We start from the raw sequence: 17,948 nt of genomic DNA, 5'->3' as shown, positions 1-17,948 counted from the left end.
CGGAGGAAGCCTTTGCAGACCACAGGGAGAATTTGCTGAATGGACTGCTTCTGCACTGTAGGGGTTCTGTGATTCTATAAAAGTGAAAAGTTAAAATCTTCGTGATGAGTTTTTTAAAAATTGAAGTATTGCTTAAGTGCTAGCATTTTGAAAGAAGTGCTAATGATTCTGCCACACTTTCTGTGCTGACCTCCAACTCTGAAGAGAAGAGTTGGGACCCTTCAGCTGGGACTGAAGTATGGTGCCAATTCACTTTCACTCCAGGAAAGTGCCAGCTCTCTAACTGTGTGATCCTCTATGGATTCTAACTTAAACTCAGGCGAGGCATTCTCCATGGAAGTCTCCTCTTGAACAACAGGAGTTAAAGTAGACAATGTCCAGGCCATTGTGAGCACTGGTTAAAACATACTCTTTTGATGACTAAATTATGCTTTGGGTTAGAATGGGTGTCAAAGGCTTTAATAATGAAATCAAAATTGTAAGGGGCGTGAGAGTCCCTTTGGAGTCTCACTTAGGTTTGGAGCCTTATTCTGGATATAACAGGAACGCATGACAATGCCAAGTACTGTGTTAAAACAACAATTTTATTGAACAATGTTAATTGTAATTAATATATAAAATTATAATTGATGATATAGTAAAAAATAAGTATGTTGAAAGAAAGATAACTTTATTGAAAGGAGAAAGCACTATATTAAAAGAGAGGGAGAAAGACAACTCTACTTACATACTATACATACTATTTTACAGATTTATACTATGTTACAAACATTAACCCCAAATTGGTCTGCTCACGACAGCTCCCCAAAATGGATAACCCCAAATTAGTCTGTTCCATGAGATGAACCTAATTTGGTAAAATTCCCCTTGGCTCATACATGACCAAGCCTCCAAATAATCTTACAATGGGTGGTAACTATGGTTAGTCATTCCACTCCTGACCCTTCCTCCTGTACTGTTGACTATTCCACTTGGCTGCAGCACTGAATCCCTTTAAGCCAAATTTCTGGATCCATTCCAGCCTTTTGAGGCTTTCTCAAAACAGAGTCTGGTAAACATATGTCCCGAATGATTCTCCTCATAGGCACTGCAAGGCTTTGCAGACTTCACAATCCAAGTTGTTTACATATCTTTTGATTCTGTCTTTCCTATTGCCATCATTCAAATGATATGTCCATCATTCAAACTCCATTTCCAGATGTCCACACCATAATTCACCACTCTATGCAAGGCCATTCATTGTCCTGGCCTGTAGTCCAAGGGTCATCAAATGCAATAAAAAAATACTTCTGAATAAAAAACTTTATGTTTTTGTCTGGCTTAGAAAGAGAAAGCAGAGATGTAGACCAAATACCAGATGGCCAATATGAAGAACAAAGGCTTGGGAAAACGTATCACTACTGATTATTGTTAACTAATTAATCAAAGTGTAATCAGAGCTAGGTTTAGACCAATGTCTACAAAGTAATATTTAATACGAGGTAACTTTAAATATTTATTATAGGCTTAAAATCAAGAACAAAGCAGAAATAAAATGCAAATGTACAAAAAAAACAAAAATTAATATCTGCAAGCCTCAGGCCCATAAAATTCGTAGTGGACTCCCATACACCCTTAAGAGAATGTTATCTGCTACTGGACCTACTGCATAAAGAAAGGAACTAACTCAGGCTGTTTTTCATGAAGACCTGATGCAGTTTGGCACCGGAAAAAATTGCATTTCCATAACCCCCACTATGGGCCCTCAAGGCAGCCAAGTGGGTGAGCAAGAGCAGGGACTTCTCTTTAGGATGCTCATTGTTACCCCCTCCAGTTTGCCTCCTGCACCTGCCAAAATTTCTCAAGTTGCTTTCAAAACCTGTATCATTCTGTGATTCCTTCAATTACACTGATGTGTTTTTTACATTGGTGTCTCTATTGCTGCCGCCATGTTCAGACGTTGCGTCCTTCTTTCTTGGGACTTGGTTCTTAGACATACTCTGGTATCTGCTTAACAGTTGTGTATTAGTACTACATCAAAGCTGGTTACAGAGTAAGCATATAGCTCTTAAACATGATTTAACCTCTCTCCTGAGAGTCTAACACATAGCCAGCTATTGTCAGTGGTACATCATTATGTACATCATACATATCTCAGCTGTTAAAAATTTATACTGGAACTTGCTACCCTTCTTCCAATTATGTAAGAAAATATGTTCTTGCTTTGGTGAAAATGGCTTTTCAAAGAAATTAGCATCGGTGAATTTAGCTGATTTCTATTGTAATATGAGTTCTTAAGCTGCTCAGTGATATCACATAAATTAAATCCAGTCAGTGCTTCAATCTCTGCCATAGATAAATCTCGGTGGTTGCGGACTCAAGTTCTAGTGGTGCTAAATAAATGGAACTACAACTATCTATAATGGCTCCAAATATTTGCAGGTTCTCTCACTGTAGCTTTGCACAACTATCAGTGAGAAAGTTGTTGTGGAGTTCAGCCATCTGTTCATTTTTCTGACACACCTCATAAAGGGTAGCACTTCCTCCCACTTCTTACGAGGTAAATGTCATCAAGCACTCCACACGCTGGGAGTTAGCACATGCCTGGCTTAGCAGCATACTGGAGGTTGGTATTTTTTTTATTAATTCGTGGGACATGGGTGTCGCTGGCTGGCCAGAATTTTATTGATGTGGAGATGCCGGCGTTGGACTGGGGTAAACACAATAAGAAGTCTAACAACACCAGGTTAAAGTCCAACAGGTTTATTTCGTACCAAACGCCACTAGCTTTCGGAGCGTGCTGCTCCTTCGTCAGGTGGAGTGGGAGTTCTGCTCACAAACAGGGCATACAGAGACACAAACTCAATTTACAGAATAATGATTGGAATGCGATTCTTTACAGCTCATCAAGTCTTAAAGGTACAGACAATGTGAGTGGAGAGAGAATGGATCTTCACAACACGCGACAACGCAGAGTCGCTGAGCAGAAACTGATAGCCAAGTTCCACACACATGAGGACGGCCTCAACCGGGATCTTGGGTTCATGTCACACTATCTGTAACCCCCACAAGTTGCCTGGACTTGCAAAATCTCACTAGCTGTCCTGTCTGGAGACAATACACATCTCTTTAACCTGTGCTTAATGCTCTCTCCACTCACATTGTCTGTACCTTTAAGACTTGATTAGCTGCAAAGAATCTCATTCCAATCATTATTCTGTAAATTGAGTTTGTGTCTCTGTGTGCCCTGTTTGTGAGCAGATCTCCCACTCCACCTGACGAAGGAGCAGCACGGTCCGAAAGCTAGTGGCGTTTGGTACGAAATAAACCTGTTGAACTTTAACCAGGTGTTGTTAGACTTCTTACAGAATTTTACTGCCCATCCCTAGTTGCCCTTGGAGTGCAATTGAGAGTCAACCACGTTGCTGTGGCTCTGGAGTCACATGTAAGCCAGACCGGGTAAGGACAGCAGTTTTCCTGCCATGAGGTAAAGCGTAGGTGCTTCCAAGTGAGGTTGCAGGCGTAAGGGGGAGGGGTGGGGGGCAGATGTTGGAGGGAGGTGTCCATGCTCATAGGCATTCCATTTTTCAGCCACATGAAGGAAGTGAACACTGATGATGTGCCCATTTTGACACTTGCATCCACATGCCCCACATAATTTAGATACCCTCCAACTGATCTAAAACTGATAGGGTGAATGCTGGAGACCTGCAATAAGCTTGATCTCAATACACGGAGCCAATGAATTTAAGAATGAGAAGCTATGTTGCTAAATGCAATATTCTATATCAGAAACAAAACTGACAGTTCTGCATACAGTGATTCCCATGTGCCTGTGATTTGCACAAATTTCAAAGGTCACTAAAGAGTCTAAGAAGTTCCCAATATTAAAGAATGACAACTGAAACCAATGAGGTTTACTTTCTCTGCAAACTGTTGAGTTAAATATTTGGCTGAAGGACTGTCATGAGACAATGGTTTTCAGTTCTGTTTGCATCAATGTCAACAGGACAGCAGAAGTAAATGAACATCTGTGGCAATACTATCAGAATTCAATTATTAATAAGCTTTCATATGTTAATGTATGAGGAGAGATTAAACAGTTTGGGCTTATACTCACTGGAGTTAAGAGGGATGAGATATATGATCAAGATATATAAAATACTAAAAGGGATTGAGAAAGTAAATGTAGACCAAACGTTTCCCCTTGTGGGGCAATCTGGAACGAGAGGTCACAGGTATAGTTAGAAAGGCAGTAGATTTAAAACTGAGATGAGGAGGAACTACCTATTACTTGCCTATTACTGCCCCTAATTCCTATGTTCCCATTTATTACATGGGTTATTGGTCTACTGCTATACTCACAAGTTGATGTTTATGTACCATCAAGACCATGTTTCAAGTATTACCCTTGACTCAGTGAAAGTGTTCTTGCCATTGAACCACAAGATCATGCAATTCAGGAACCCTATTTCAGAGACCCCAGAACATAAACTAAGCTGCCAGTTCTAAAAGAGTGCTGCACTGTCAGAAGGACTTCCACATTTAGATGAAATGTTAAATTAATGTCCTATTTGCCCTCTCAAGTGGATGTGCATAATCCCATGGCACTATTCAAAAAGGAGCATGGGAATATTCCTAGTATCCCAATCAATGCTTATCTTTGAATCAACACCAAAACCAAATCATCTCATTTCTATTTGTGAGGCCTTGCTGTTCACAAATTGGCTGCTGGGCTCCCCTGTATTAAAACTCTGACTACACATCAAATTGTCAGGAAAAGCATCATATAAATTCTCTCTCTTCTTCAGACACTGGTAAAAAAAGATTTTCATTCATTCACTAGATGATTAGCCTTTACAGTTGTCTGATATCAGTTACAGTGTCAGTGTTGATTGTTGTGATGCAGATGTGGCATTATTGCGTCATTATTGCTGAACTGAATACTGCTAAGCTGAATTCTCAGACCTATTATCAAACCTAATATTTGGCGATCATCCTTTCAACTGGCATCAGATGAGTCGCTACAGCAAAGTGTCATTTACATAGCACATTTCATTTCAACTGTTTATTTGATGTGGCTGTTACATCCAACTCCAGTCACCTCAGAGAGATAATGACTATATGGTGCGTCTACAACATACTGCACCTTATATCCAACTATCAGAACAAAGTTGATGATCATTTGGCCCAGCAGTTAACTGTCTGAAATGAATGCTATCCTGTGATGAATGATCATAGAGAGGGTTGTTGTCATATGAAGATTTTGGTTGCATTGTTGAAATGAAATGGTCATTGGGACTGAGATTTCTCATTAAAAAATAAAAGTCGAACAGTTTTGCACTTTGCAGAGCAGGCTTGAAGGGCTGAATTGCCCACTTCCGCTCCTAATTTCTATGTTCCTTAAGAGGAATGTTCAATGACATAAACTCAAAATTGTCCTTCCCCAATTAACCCCACTACCATCACCTCACTCACACACTGCTGAGAAAAGCTGTGCTCCAAATGTCTTATTTTTGGAAGAAAATGTCTGCAACAGAGACTAATTTCAGAAATACTGCTGGAAATAATTTCAGTTATACTGATAGATAATGCTTTCTTCTAGTGTTCTTTCTTTGTGACACTCAGTGAAACAGGTACAATTAGCTGAAGGCAGCAGAATTATGCCACAAATTTGTGTAAATAAAGTTGATCTTTGCTAGGTAATCTTTTCCATCTTCCAAACAGATGGTAGGAGAAGAATTATTTTTTCATTGCTTAGTGTCTTCAGCTCACACTTTTATTCTAAGAAAATATAATTTAGTAGATGTTTTAATCTCATTGTAGGACAGTTCACCTTCAGCTGACAAGATCAGATAATGAAGCCTGGTATATCATGCTCCACAGGCTGCTACAGAAAGAACTACTGCATATTCTTTACATTTTAAAAATGACTTGGTAGAAATAGGAGAGGTAGCATCTGGATTTACACTTGCCTTTGCGTCTCTTACTGAAACACAGGCACCCGCAAGATGGAGTACAAGGGTAACAGCTGGCATGAGACTTGTTTCATTTGTCACCGCTGCCAACAACCAATGGGCACAAAAAGCTTCATCCCTAAGGACGATGAAAATTACTGTGTGCCGTGTTATGAAAAGCAGTTTGCCATGCACTGTGTGCAATGCAAGAAGGTGAGCCACTTATTACAAGGTCTGTGGGTAGTAATTTTTTCAATCGATCTAAACCAATTGTATGATCTGGCATGGGACCATTCAAATCAAGAAAGTTCAGGTTTCAGGGCGGCACGGTAGCACAGTGGTTAGCACTGCTGCTTCACAGCTCCAGGGTCCCGGGTTCGATTCCTGGCGTGGGACACTGTCTGTGTGGAGTTTGCACATTCTCCTCGTGTTTGCGTGGGTTTCCTCCGGGTGCTCCGGTTTCCTCCCACAGTCCAAAGATGTGCGGGTTAGGTTGATTGGCCAGGTTAAAATTGCCCCTGAGATATGTAGATTAGCGGGTAAATATGTGGGGGTAGGGCCTGGGTGGGATTGTGGTCGGTGCAGACTCGATGGGCCGAATGGCCTCCTTCTGCACTGTAGGGTTTCTATGATTTCTATGATTTCATTGTGTTAAGCGAATTCAATCCAGCAGAAGGCACCAGGGACACCAGAATTGGCTTCAGCACCACTGAACATAGGGGAAAGAAAAGTCTTCCAGGATTTCCATTCCCAAAAGTTGGTTAACAATTTCTACTTGAAATTTGACATAAACATTGAGAACGGTTAAAACTGAATATGGAATTCATGAAGCAGATTGTTGAGGATCCCAAGGCCATTCACAATTTGGTTTCACTGGTGAATAACTGCCACTTAGCCAAGACAGTGGATGTTGGTATGCAAAGGGAGGAAATTAAAACAAACTTTTGGAAATTAAAACAACCTGAAGTTAAAGTTTATTTATTAGTCACAAGTAAGGCTTACATTAACACTGCAATGAAGTTAAGGGAAATTCCCCTAACAATACAATAGGTTCCAACCATCTACTACTGCCTTTTGGGCCCTCACTTCCAACAAGAGTTTTTCTTTAATCTATTGTTTCATGGGATATGGACATTGTTGGCAAGGCTAACATTTATTGCTGCTACCTCAGCGCCCTTGAACTGAGCAGCTTGCTAGGCCATTTCAGAGGGTGGTTAAGAGTCAACCACATTGCTATGGATCTGGAATCAAATGTAGGCCAGACCAGGTTAGGATAGCAGATTTCCTTCCCTAAAGGACATTAGTGAATCAGTGGGTTTATAAAGACAAACAATGATAGTTTCATGGTCTCTATTGCTAAGACCAGCATTCAATTCCAGATTTTCATTTTTATTAATTAAATTCAAATTCCACCAGCTACCATGGTGGGATTTGAATCTATTTCCCCTCGGTCTCTAAATTACTAGTCTAATGACATTAGCACTATGTCACCAAATCCCCAGAGTGAAGAATCCATGGACATTTTTACCACCAATCCAGGGACTTTCCTTATTCACCGACCTCCATCTGTTGCTTCTTCCCACTTTCTCTTGCCCAACAACTAATAGTCCCCTCAGGTTCTCCCTACCCAGCCACGCATCACATCTTTCGTAGTTTCTTTCCCATGTTACCCTTGGCCTATCTGGTGTTTCCTTGATTCCAAAGATGTGCGGGTTAGGTTGATTGGCCATGTTAAAAAATTGCCCCTTAGTGTCCTGAGATTCGTAGGTTTGAGGGATTAGTGGGTAAAATATGTATGGATATGGGAGTAGGGTCTGGATTGTGGTCGGTGCAGACTCGATGGGCCGAATGGCCTCTTTCTGTACTGTAGGGTTTCTATGATACCAACAAAACTGTTGGCCACCCAACCTTCTGATCCCCAGGCCAGCTATAAATTATAAATGGTTTCTCCTTCTTCCTCTTCCCCTTTTTCAAAACCTTCACACTCCTTCTCAAAGAAACTCTGTCTTAGCAAATTATCACTCCCACTGAAATTTCTCTGTGCTCTGCATGTTTCCATCTCCCAAATGTATGTCCATCTCTCGCTATTAGATTCTCTTCAATAAAATTTCCATTCCTCCCACAATGGGTTTAGCCAGGGTCATAAGTGGTATAATCTCTGTGACTGTTGTGCATTACCTAAAAGGCTGCTGAAGAAGATTAGGGCACACGGAGTTGGGGGTAGTGTGTTAAAGTGGATTGGGGACTGGCTATCCGACAGGAAGCAAAGAGTCAGAATAAATGGGTGTTTTTCCGGTTGGAGGAAGGTAACTAGTGGCGTGCCGCAGGGATCGGTACTCGGGCCGCAACTGTTTACCATTTATATAGATGATCTGGAGGAGGGGACGGAGTGTAGGGTAACGAAGTTTGCAGACGACACAAAGATAAGTGGAAAAGTGAATCGTGTGGAGGACGGAGAAGATCTGCAGAGAGATTTGGACAGGCTGAGTGAGTGGGCGAGGATATGGCAAATGGAGTATAACGTTGATAAATGCGAGGTTATACACTTTGGAGGAAATAATAACAAATGGGATTACTATCTCAATGGAAACAAATTAAAACATGCTACCGTGCAAAGGGACCTGGGGGTCCTTGTGCATGAGACGCAAAAGCCCAGTCTGCAGGTACAACAGGTGATCAAGAAGGCAAATGGGATGTTGGCCTATATTGCGAGAGGGATAGAATATAAAAGCAGGGATGTCTTGATGCACCTGTACAGGGCATTGGTGAGGCCGCAGCTGGAATACTGTGTGCAGTATTGGTCCCCTTATATGAGGAAGGATATATTGGCATTGGAGGGAGTGCAGAGAAGGTTCACCAGGTTGATACCGGAGATGAGGGGTTTGGATTATGAGGAGAGGCTGAGGAGATTGGGTTTGTACTCGTTGGAGTTTAGAAGGATGAGGGGGGATCTTATGGAGACTTATAAGATAATGCGGGGGCTGGATAGGGTGGAGGCGGAGAGATTCTTTCCACTTAGTAAGGAAGTTAAAACTAGAGGACACAGCCTCAAAATAAAGGGGGGTCGGTTTAAGACAGAGTTGAGGAGGAACTTCTTCTCCCAGAGGGTGGTGAATCTCTGGAATTCTCTGCCCACTGAGGTGGTGGAGGCTACCTCGCTGAATATGTTTAAAGCGCGGATGGATGGATTCCTGAGCGGTAAGGGAATTAAGGGTTATGGGGATCAGGCGGGTAAGTGGTACTGATCCACGTCAGATCAGCCATGATCTTATTGAATGGCGGGGCAGGCTCGAGGGGCTAGATGGCCTACTCCTGCTCCTATTTCTTATGTTCTTATGTTCTTATGTACCTTTCTTTGATCTCCTTTACCTTTTGAAGTGACTGACATGATCAGTTACACCATCCAGGATGTTGCCTGGCTGGAGGTTTTTAGGTATAAGGAGAGGTTGGATAAACTCGGATTGTTTCACTAGAAAGACAGGAGCTGAGGGGTGATCTGATAGAGGTCTACAAAATTATGAGAAGCAGAGACAGGGTGGATAGTCAAAGGCTTTTTCCCAGGCTGGAAAGGTCAACTAGAAAAGGGCACATGTTTAAGGTGAGAGGGGATAAGTGTAGAGGAGACGTGCGGGGTAAGTTTTTCACACATAGGGTGGTGGGTGCCTGGAACACATTGCCAGTGGAAGTGGTGAAGCAACACATTAGCAACTTTCAAGGCCTAGATACATGAACAGAAGGCAAACAGGACTGGCCCAGACCTGGTCAAAGTATACAAGAGTTGTTATGACCAGATGAGAAGTGAAGTAACTCCCCTCTATTCAACCTCTTCGGCTAATCACAACAAAGATGTTTTTCCCCCTATGTATGCCTTTTCCAAATCCCAAATCTATTTGCTTATTATCTGTACAGCGAACAATAAGGAGCCAGTCATGAAGTTTTGTCGAGTCAAAGAGTGAGTTTATTAGCTAATAAACCCGAATAAATAATAAAGTTGCAATATTATACACACACACACACACACACACACACACACACACACACACACACACACACACACACACACACCAGAAATAAAAAAAGAGTATACAGTTAAATCCTTCACTTGTCTTAGAGGCTTGGAATTGTTGAATGTTAGCTGGTTCTTTGAAAATTCTGGAAATGAATTGAAGTGGAGACATTTGTTGGAGACAATGTCTTTTTTAAAAAAATCTGTAATCTGTCTTCCAGAAATCGATGAGTTTCTCCTGAGGTTCTTTCAGATGGACATTCACTTTCTCTTGTAAATGATTTTTTAGGCTATAAAGATAGGGCTTTATTAAACTTAATAGCGAGGGAGAAATTCCTTACTGCTCCATTAATTCCAGATTCCTCTGCTTCTGCTTCACACACAAGTCCTACTCACTGTGTTGCTATAATATGGCAGGTGGTACGTGCCATGCCAACCAAATCCCAAAGGGGAGCTCGAAAAGCTATCGCAATGATTTTCAATTTGTATTTTACTACAAGAAGTTACATGCTGAAGTCAGGAGTCAAAATTTCCAATAACACTTTTGGAGATTTTAAATAGTAAATTCAAATGTTTATTAATAAAAGGAAAAAAAACTTAAGCACACAAGATTACATCAACACAGTTAAAATCAGTCTTACAACAATTTCCTCAGTAGATTTTTACTTGGTTAGACTCGTAGCAAACACCCCTTTTAGGCAACAGTCCCTATAGATATACAATCTATATAAATTCCTGTACAATTACCACAAGGCACCCACTGTTGCTATAAGAAAGATATGCCAAAAGGCTTCTCGCTCTCTCTCTCACTCCCCTGTAGAGGATTCCAAGAGCTTTCTGGAGCAAACAAACACTTCCCTAGTGTAACTAATGACTGCTTCACTGGTTCTTTCACAGTCCTGTCTCCGTACAGCATTCTTTTCAGGATTTTACCTGGCTACATCTCTAGCATGGCTTCCAACCACTCTTTAAACATATTTTTTCTCTTTCATCTTTAAAACCAATGTTCTCAACCTCTCTCTGAACTTAACTGTCTTCAAAATATAAAGATCTTTCATGTTCTCTACTGCCCCCACTCTTGGGGTCAAATAACCTTTCCCAAGTTTACTTATGATCTTTCCTTAAATTGTAAAACCTTTTAGTTCCCTTTGAATGTTAACAGCAAAAAATTCAAATCCTCACTTATCTCCTAATGCAATTTTCTACCCATGTTGTGTTTAGTTGTAGTACATCTAACGTAGGTCATCTCCACTTCAAATGCCTGCTTTTACGCCTAACCCTTTGATGGTCTTAATTCCAAAGACACCCAGTTCCCAGTTTAATTAAATTAGTCATACACCCAGACACACATACTGTTTCCACAGCCCAACACAATATTCTCAAAAAATATTAAAATAACAACATTTTTATCATAGTATATTCCAAAGGAATCTGATTACCATGTTTTCTGTAGTCATTGTTGTAGAACATTTTGATGTTTAATTGCTGAAACATTTGAGACATTTCAAGATAGTAAAAACTAACAGGAGATGAGGTGTGGAATTTTCCCATCCTGCCCGCCATGGGAATTGCAGCGGGCAGGACACGGACCATGCAAAGCTCCGTTGACCTCGGGCTGGATTTTCCGGTCTTGGGGCAAGTCAGCCAAAAAATCCTCCCTGAGGTTCTTTCGTTCTCCACATGGGGTTTGATTGGTTGTTGGTTGTTTAACCTGGCTGGCTAGCCATTCCCCATTGTCTTAACAGGATTATACTTGATTTAAGTCCAGCAGTTTGCATTTTAATATCTACCATTCAATAGTCCTTTTTGAAGTGGAATTCAACATCCCAAGGTGTGAAATTCCATGAGCAATATGTCAGAGCATGCCTGCAGTATAATTCCAAAATTGTGCACCAACCACGCCAGACATCAGATGACTTATAAAAGGCATCTTTGGTCACATATTTTCCAGTATTTTTAAAAAAGGTCCTCTTTAAACAGTTTTGTGTGGTTTTGGTTAACTGGTGAAGGTATAGATAGATATCAGTCAATCATAATTTCCCAACATCATGACAGACTGCTTCCGGCTGGCAGCATGTTAAAATCCATGAAGAAAGGCATCATTTCACTCGTCTGCATGCAGGAAGGGGGAAAGGAAGGAAATTAGAAATTGTGAACCCATTTCAGTGCCTAATGTGTGTTTGAGTCTCTCAGTTGCGAAAGAGTAAAGGCAACACAAGTTCTGCTTCTTCATAAAATACCTTTATCTCTTTGATCCAACTCCACACACAATTTTCCACCAACAAATAGTACCACCTGTGGCCCCTTGATATATCAGTGACTTCTATTGAATTATTGACATCAAATTAGGACTTAATTGGAAGGTCCGTTAACCCATTCCTAATAATGTGGATGACAAAACTCAAGATAATTGCCAATCAGGTCAAGCACTCTGGAGTTGGTGCCCCACCCTGACCATACCTGCATTGTGTCTGACAGGAAAATCTCCAAGAACTTTGCACGTAGTCAGGGATATGATTGCCCATGTGTGGGACAGAGGGGTAGACACCTGCTTTAACAGTCTGGCCCAACCTTCAACAAAATATCGCAAACCTAGATGATAGATGTGCTCACCAATAGTTAGATATACGCTGAATTGCAAAGAAAACAGAAAATTGTAGTGATTGATTAAGTGAATGAGTGAAAGAATGATAGACGTAGTTTAATGTAGAAATGTGTGAGATACAAATAGCAGAAAGAAATTCAATTTAAAAGGTGAAGTTTAAAAGTTTATTTATTATCACAAGTAGGCTGACATCAACACTGCAATGAAGTTACCTTGAAAGTTCCCCAGTCGCCACAGGGACTTTAGGGGTGTAATTTCCCAAAGGGCATTCAAAATGTAGGTCACAAATCATTAAAAGTCGGCTCAAAGGTGTAAAATCATTTTTTCAAGTCCAAAATGCAAAGATTCAGCATTAGATGTGCAAAGGAATTGGTATCTGATTTGAAGAAGGAAATTCTGTTCTTAAGGATTTACAAGAAGTAAATTATTGGATGAAGCAATGACCATAGGCCATGTAACTGGACGTTATACTCATAGATGATCAGGAAATTGAGGAGTGAATGGACTAATATATTAATGATAATATAATGGATGGTAGAGGATGACTTATTCTAGCTGGAGAATCCAAAACAAATGGGTATAATCTTAGAAGTTTGAAGTTGCTGGGGCTGATTTGTCACTTGTGGTGGGGTAAAAAGTTTGCAGTTTCAGTTTAGTCACCTTGCCTGACTTTCCTTTCCCCAGCAAGCTGCAGATGGGTGTTAACTGCTTGCACCCAAAGTGAAAATTACCCTCACTGTCCCTGAAGACCATTGATGTTGATGACAGTGATGAAAAGAGAGATAGATAGGTACTTACTCTGGACGTACATGTATTTAGAAATATGAAAGAGGACTTTGTCATTGAGATTTAAGCTATGTTGCTGCCATTTCTGATAACAGTGCAGAAGAGTTGAATGGCCTACTCTTTATCTTCAATGAAAATTTGACCAGTTGATGCAATGCTGTGGTAAAATTTGCAAATATTTAAAGCCAGTTTATCATACTTTTATTATCTAATTGCAGTGAAACAACATACTGAATAATTTTACCAACATTGCTATGACATTGTAAAAGTCTGACATGTGTTTCCACAAACAAGCATAATTTTTCAAATTAGTTTCAATTTTCTTCTGTTACATGAACATGTTTTCACTTGCACAATAAAATGAATATGATTTATCCTCTCTCCTTTGTCTGCTCAATATTTTAACTAAAGGTCTGCTATGGTGGTATCAATCATTACCTGTTGACAATGACGTAACTGACAGTTGCCTGTATTTCACCTTGCTGACCAGGCTATTACTACTGGAGGTGTCACTTACCATGATCAACCCTGGCACAAAGAGTGCTTTCTCTGCACCGGATGTAAAATGCCACTGGCTGGACAACGTTTCACCTCACGGGACGAATTTGCGTACTGCCTGGATTGCTTCAGTAACCTCTATGCCAAAAAATGTGCTGCCTGTGCCAATCCAATCACTGGTAAGTTCTTCATCGTAAAGAACCCAACCAGCAAAGAAAAGGATGCAAAATGGGGGTGGTGTTGCGATCTAAAATAGTTGAACTCAGTAGTGAGTCCAAAAGATTGTAAAGTCCCCAATTTAAAGATGAGATGCTGTTCTTTGAGTTTGCATTGAGCCTCAATGGGACACTGCACAAGGCCAAGGACAGACAGGTCAGAGTGGGAGTCAAGTGCAGAAATAAAATGACAGGCAACTGGAAGATGTGGGTTGTGTTTGCAGAGTGAGCAGAGATGTTCTGCAAAGTAGTCATCCAGTCTGCATTTGGTGTCCCCAGTGTAGAGGAGACTGCATTGTGAGCAGAAAATACAGTGTAACAAATACCAAAGACAAGAAAATCACTGTTTCACCTGGAAGGAGTGTTTGTGAACTTGGGTGATGAGAATGGAGGAGATAATAGGGCAGGTGCTGCATTTCCTGCACTTGTGTGGAAAGGTGCCTTGGAAAGGGAGGGAGTGATTGAGGTTACTGAGGAGTGGTCCAGGATTTCATCGAGGGAATGGCCCCTTCAAAATGTTGAAAGGAGACTCTAGGGGGAAATGCGTTTGATTATGAAATCATGTTGGAGGTGGCGGAAATAACCTCCAACAAAAATCTACAAAAACTCCATTGTCTAACAAGAATTGTCAAAATAAATTGATTTTGCATACAATGGAACTTCATTGCAGAGCTAAAAGTCACTTGACTCCATTTCATTTCCTTGGTGACTAAAACTGCAAAATGCTTTGTTTAATCTAAATTCCTATTGCAGTATTTGTTGAGACTAAAAGCTGAATACTTGATTATTTGACAGTTCCAGTAATGCAACATGGATCCCCTCATTTATGGCACATAACGTGTTGTAAATTTGCATCTACATTTAATATTAATTGAATTGATATCTATAATGAATTGTAAAAGAAATTTCCCATGGACCTGTTGGGTCTATTCAATCCTTTGAACAGACGAGGGGACAGCACTAGTACGGGGTTTTAAAATGAATTTCTTTTATTGAACAGAACTTATGAAAATTAATATGACAGAAGCAGTAAAAATAAAAATAAAACTTGGAGACTGGCTTTCAAGCAAGCCAGGCCCTGTACTGTACACACTGAACTGAGCTTGAACAGGATCTTGAAACTGAACTGAAAACACATACTAAAATCCACAATGTATCTCAACCCTTATCTTGTTATTGTAAGTGTCCTTTGCAGGCTGTCTCTGTCTAGAAAAACAAGCCTTGCAGCTGCTGTTATTAACAACTTGTTTCGCCTGCATTGTGTACCCTTCAGGAATGCAGTCATTTTTTAGCTAACCCAGCATGCCTTCTGAGTTTTAAAACTAGTCAAGTTAGCAGTGTTAGTTAGCCTCTACTGTCTAACAATTAAATGTAATTGCATAGGCAGAAATATCTTAAAATGAAGTCTTTGCATAGATGATCTCTTTACATAAGCTGAAGCAAACAGGTGTAAGCATACATAGGATCTCTCAGACCCTTAAAATAAGGGAGTTTTCATCAGTAATGTACCATGGTATATTGCTTTATTTTAAAATAGACTTCTTTATATTTGACAAAAATCAGTCAATGTGATGTAATAACCACTACAACGACTGACATTTATTGGGGGCAGGATTTCCAATTGAAGAGGAGGCGATCTTGTTGGGAAGACTGGATTTCTCCGAGAAGCATGACATTTTAACTCCATAGCATGTGGTTGTCTTTTAATCAGCTCCCCACCCACAAGCCAGCCTGATTGGCAGTGATGGCTGGTGTCAGAGAAAGAGGTCCGTGATTGTGAAAATTCCTATGGGGGTGGGGGGAATGATGCAGCGGTGGGGTTGGTGACACCCTGGGGGAATCAGTGCTTGTTTGCCTAAGTCAGAATTTGGGGGGGTTGAGGAAGGTCCCAATTACAGCAGCTTAGTGATCATAGTGGGAGGCTTGTTCTTAGGGGAGTCGGTGATCATGTGTGTGGTTCAGTGATTGTGAAGAGTGTCATTGACAGTGTAGTTGTTGGTGACCATGGATGGAGGTTAATGATGGTGAGTAGGGATCAGTGACTGTGGGGGTCTGATGATACGTGATCACAGGGGTGGGGTGGATGATTGTGGGGGGGTCAGTGATTGATGGGGGGAAGTCAATGATTGTGGAGGGAGCCAGTGACTTTTTTTGGGAGGAGAGGTAGTCAATGATTGTTGGGAGGGTATGGATGAGCACATGGATCGAGAATCAGATTGGTTTGATGCGCCGGGTGGATGAACTTGCATCCCGGCCATCAAGAAATGGTGTAAAAGCACTTCATTTTTCTATGCTGCTGTCCTCCCCTTTGTTTATTACCAGACTTCCTGAGGCCCAATGAAACCCAGTTAGCCTGGACTAGTGATAAGATCGGACATATGCAATCTCATTAAAATATTTAAATGAGTAATGGCCTCCTGTGTGTGCGTTTGTTTTCTGTCCCCACCACTCCCTTTGTGCCGCCTCCATTAAAATCAGACGTGGGGAGGTTTGAGACGGGTTAGGTTCGTTTCTTGAGATTTGGCTCAGAAGGCACAAAATTTGTTGAGCTTGGAGGTGACAGATGGGAGTTTGAACAATGATTGGGGTAAGGTAGATGATACGGTGAAATTGGAAATAGATGACCTTGATAATAGAGTGGGTTTTGGATTGAAACTCCGTTCAGATTTGGGTGGCATAGGGAGGTGGACCATTGTTTTGGGTTAGTCTGATCAAGTGATGGAATTGGGGCTAAAATTATGAAAGCAGAACAGCCCTAAATTGCATTTTGTCAAATATCTACATAGTTCCCTGGGATCATCTCCCTCAACTGCTTCCTTGGCAATCTGTTCCATATAATTAAAGCCCTCTGTGTAATGTGGTTAAACCTCATCTATTTATTTACCTTCCTTTTGCAATTAATTTTTTCCAGGTCTTGGAGGAACCAAATACATCTCATTTGAGGAGCGTCAATGGCATAACGACTGCTTCAGCTGTAAAAAATGCTCTATGTCACTCGTGGGGCGTGGTTTCCTCACAGAACGAGATGACATCCTTTGCCCTGAATGCGGCAAGAATCTGTGAGAACAGATTGGTTAGCGACAGATTTTATGGCAACTTTGACTGTAGCTGCATTAAAGCAAACTTCTCTGGCTATCACCTTCTCTTGTATGAATTATCCATAATAGTACTTTCTCTTCCTCTGCTTGACAACTTGGTAAAAAAAAACAGTTTACAAAATGTTAATGAAATCACCGATGGTTTGCATGATTGCACTGAATGTTTCCAAGTGAAAGTTTAGCATTTTAATCTAGTATGCACGCATCAACATGAGCAAGTAAAATTAAATACCTCTATAATGATAAAAGAATACTGAAATATTGTGGTCTACATTATATCAGTAAAGGTTTAACTTTATTGATGAAGAGTTTGACATTGCAGTTGTTTTTAAACTGTAAAAGTAATGTGGTACAAATTTAAAAGTTTAGGACAAATTGTATGTGATTTTATCAATTGATCCACCTGACAACAGACTGAAGTGACAAAGGTCCATGTGCAGACTCCATTACTAAGCTAACTTTGGCCAGCCGTATGCATTCACATTTAGTAAAAACACATTTGCAAGTAACATTTTTATTATATTGCATGAATATATGTGTGAAGTGAATGTTGGTTGAAGGCACCACCATGCATCTCACTATTTTCCTCAACTATTAAGTACTTTGATACATAACGTGCATCAAAGAAAAAAATATCTTCTCCAATATCCTGAACTTGTGAAGAAAGTATCAATAACTACAGGAAGTATCAATACTTTCTGTAGGGACTGCAACAATTCAAGGAGGCAGCTCACCACGATCTTCTCAAGGGCAACTAGGAATGGGCAATAATTGCTGGCCTAGCCAGCGACGCCCACATCCTGT

At 40.6% G+C, this 17,948-nt stretch overlaps 1 protein-coding gene across 5 annotated transcripts in view; it reads left to right on the top strand.

Annotated features, from left to right (window-relative positions):
• Positions 1–17,181, top strand: part of LOC144499690 (four and a half LIM domains protein 2) — a 44,433-nt gene extending 27,252 nt beyond the window's left edge. For all 5 annotated transcript variants that reach the window (XM_078221967.1, XM_078221965.1, XM_078221963.1 and 2 more), the window contains exons 4-6: positions 5,980–6,149; positions 13,824–14,010; positions 16,958–17,181. In XM_078221967.1, the coding sequence (XP_078078093.1) occupies positions 5,980–6,149; positions 13,824–14,010; positions 16,958–17,109 (509 nt within the window). In that variant the 3' untranslated portion in view covers positions 17,110–17,181. The remainder of the gene's footprint in view (positions 1–5,979; positions 6,150–13,823; positions 14,011–16,957) is intronic.
• Positions 17,182–17,948: the final 767 nt, after the last annotated feature.

Source organism: Mustelus asterias, chromosome 10 (genome assembly GCF_964213995.1).
Source record: "Mustelus asterias chromosome 10, sMusAst1.hap1.1, whole genome shotgun sequence".
Taxonomy (NCBI): domain Eukaryota; kingdom Metazoa; phylum Chordata; class Chondrichthyes; order Carcharhiniformes; family Triakidae; genus Mustelus; species Mustelus asterias.
Note: the sequence above shows the minus strand (reverse complement) of the source record. Positions and strands in the feature narration are given on the sequence as shown.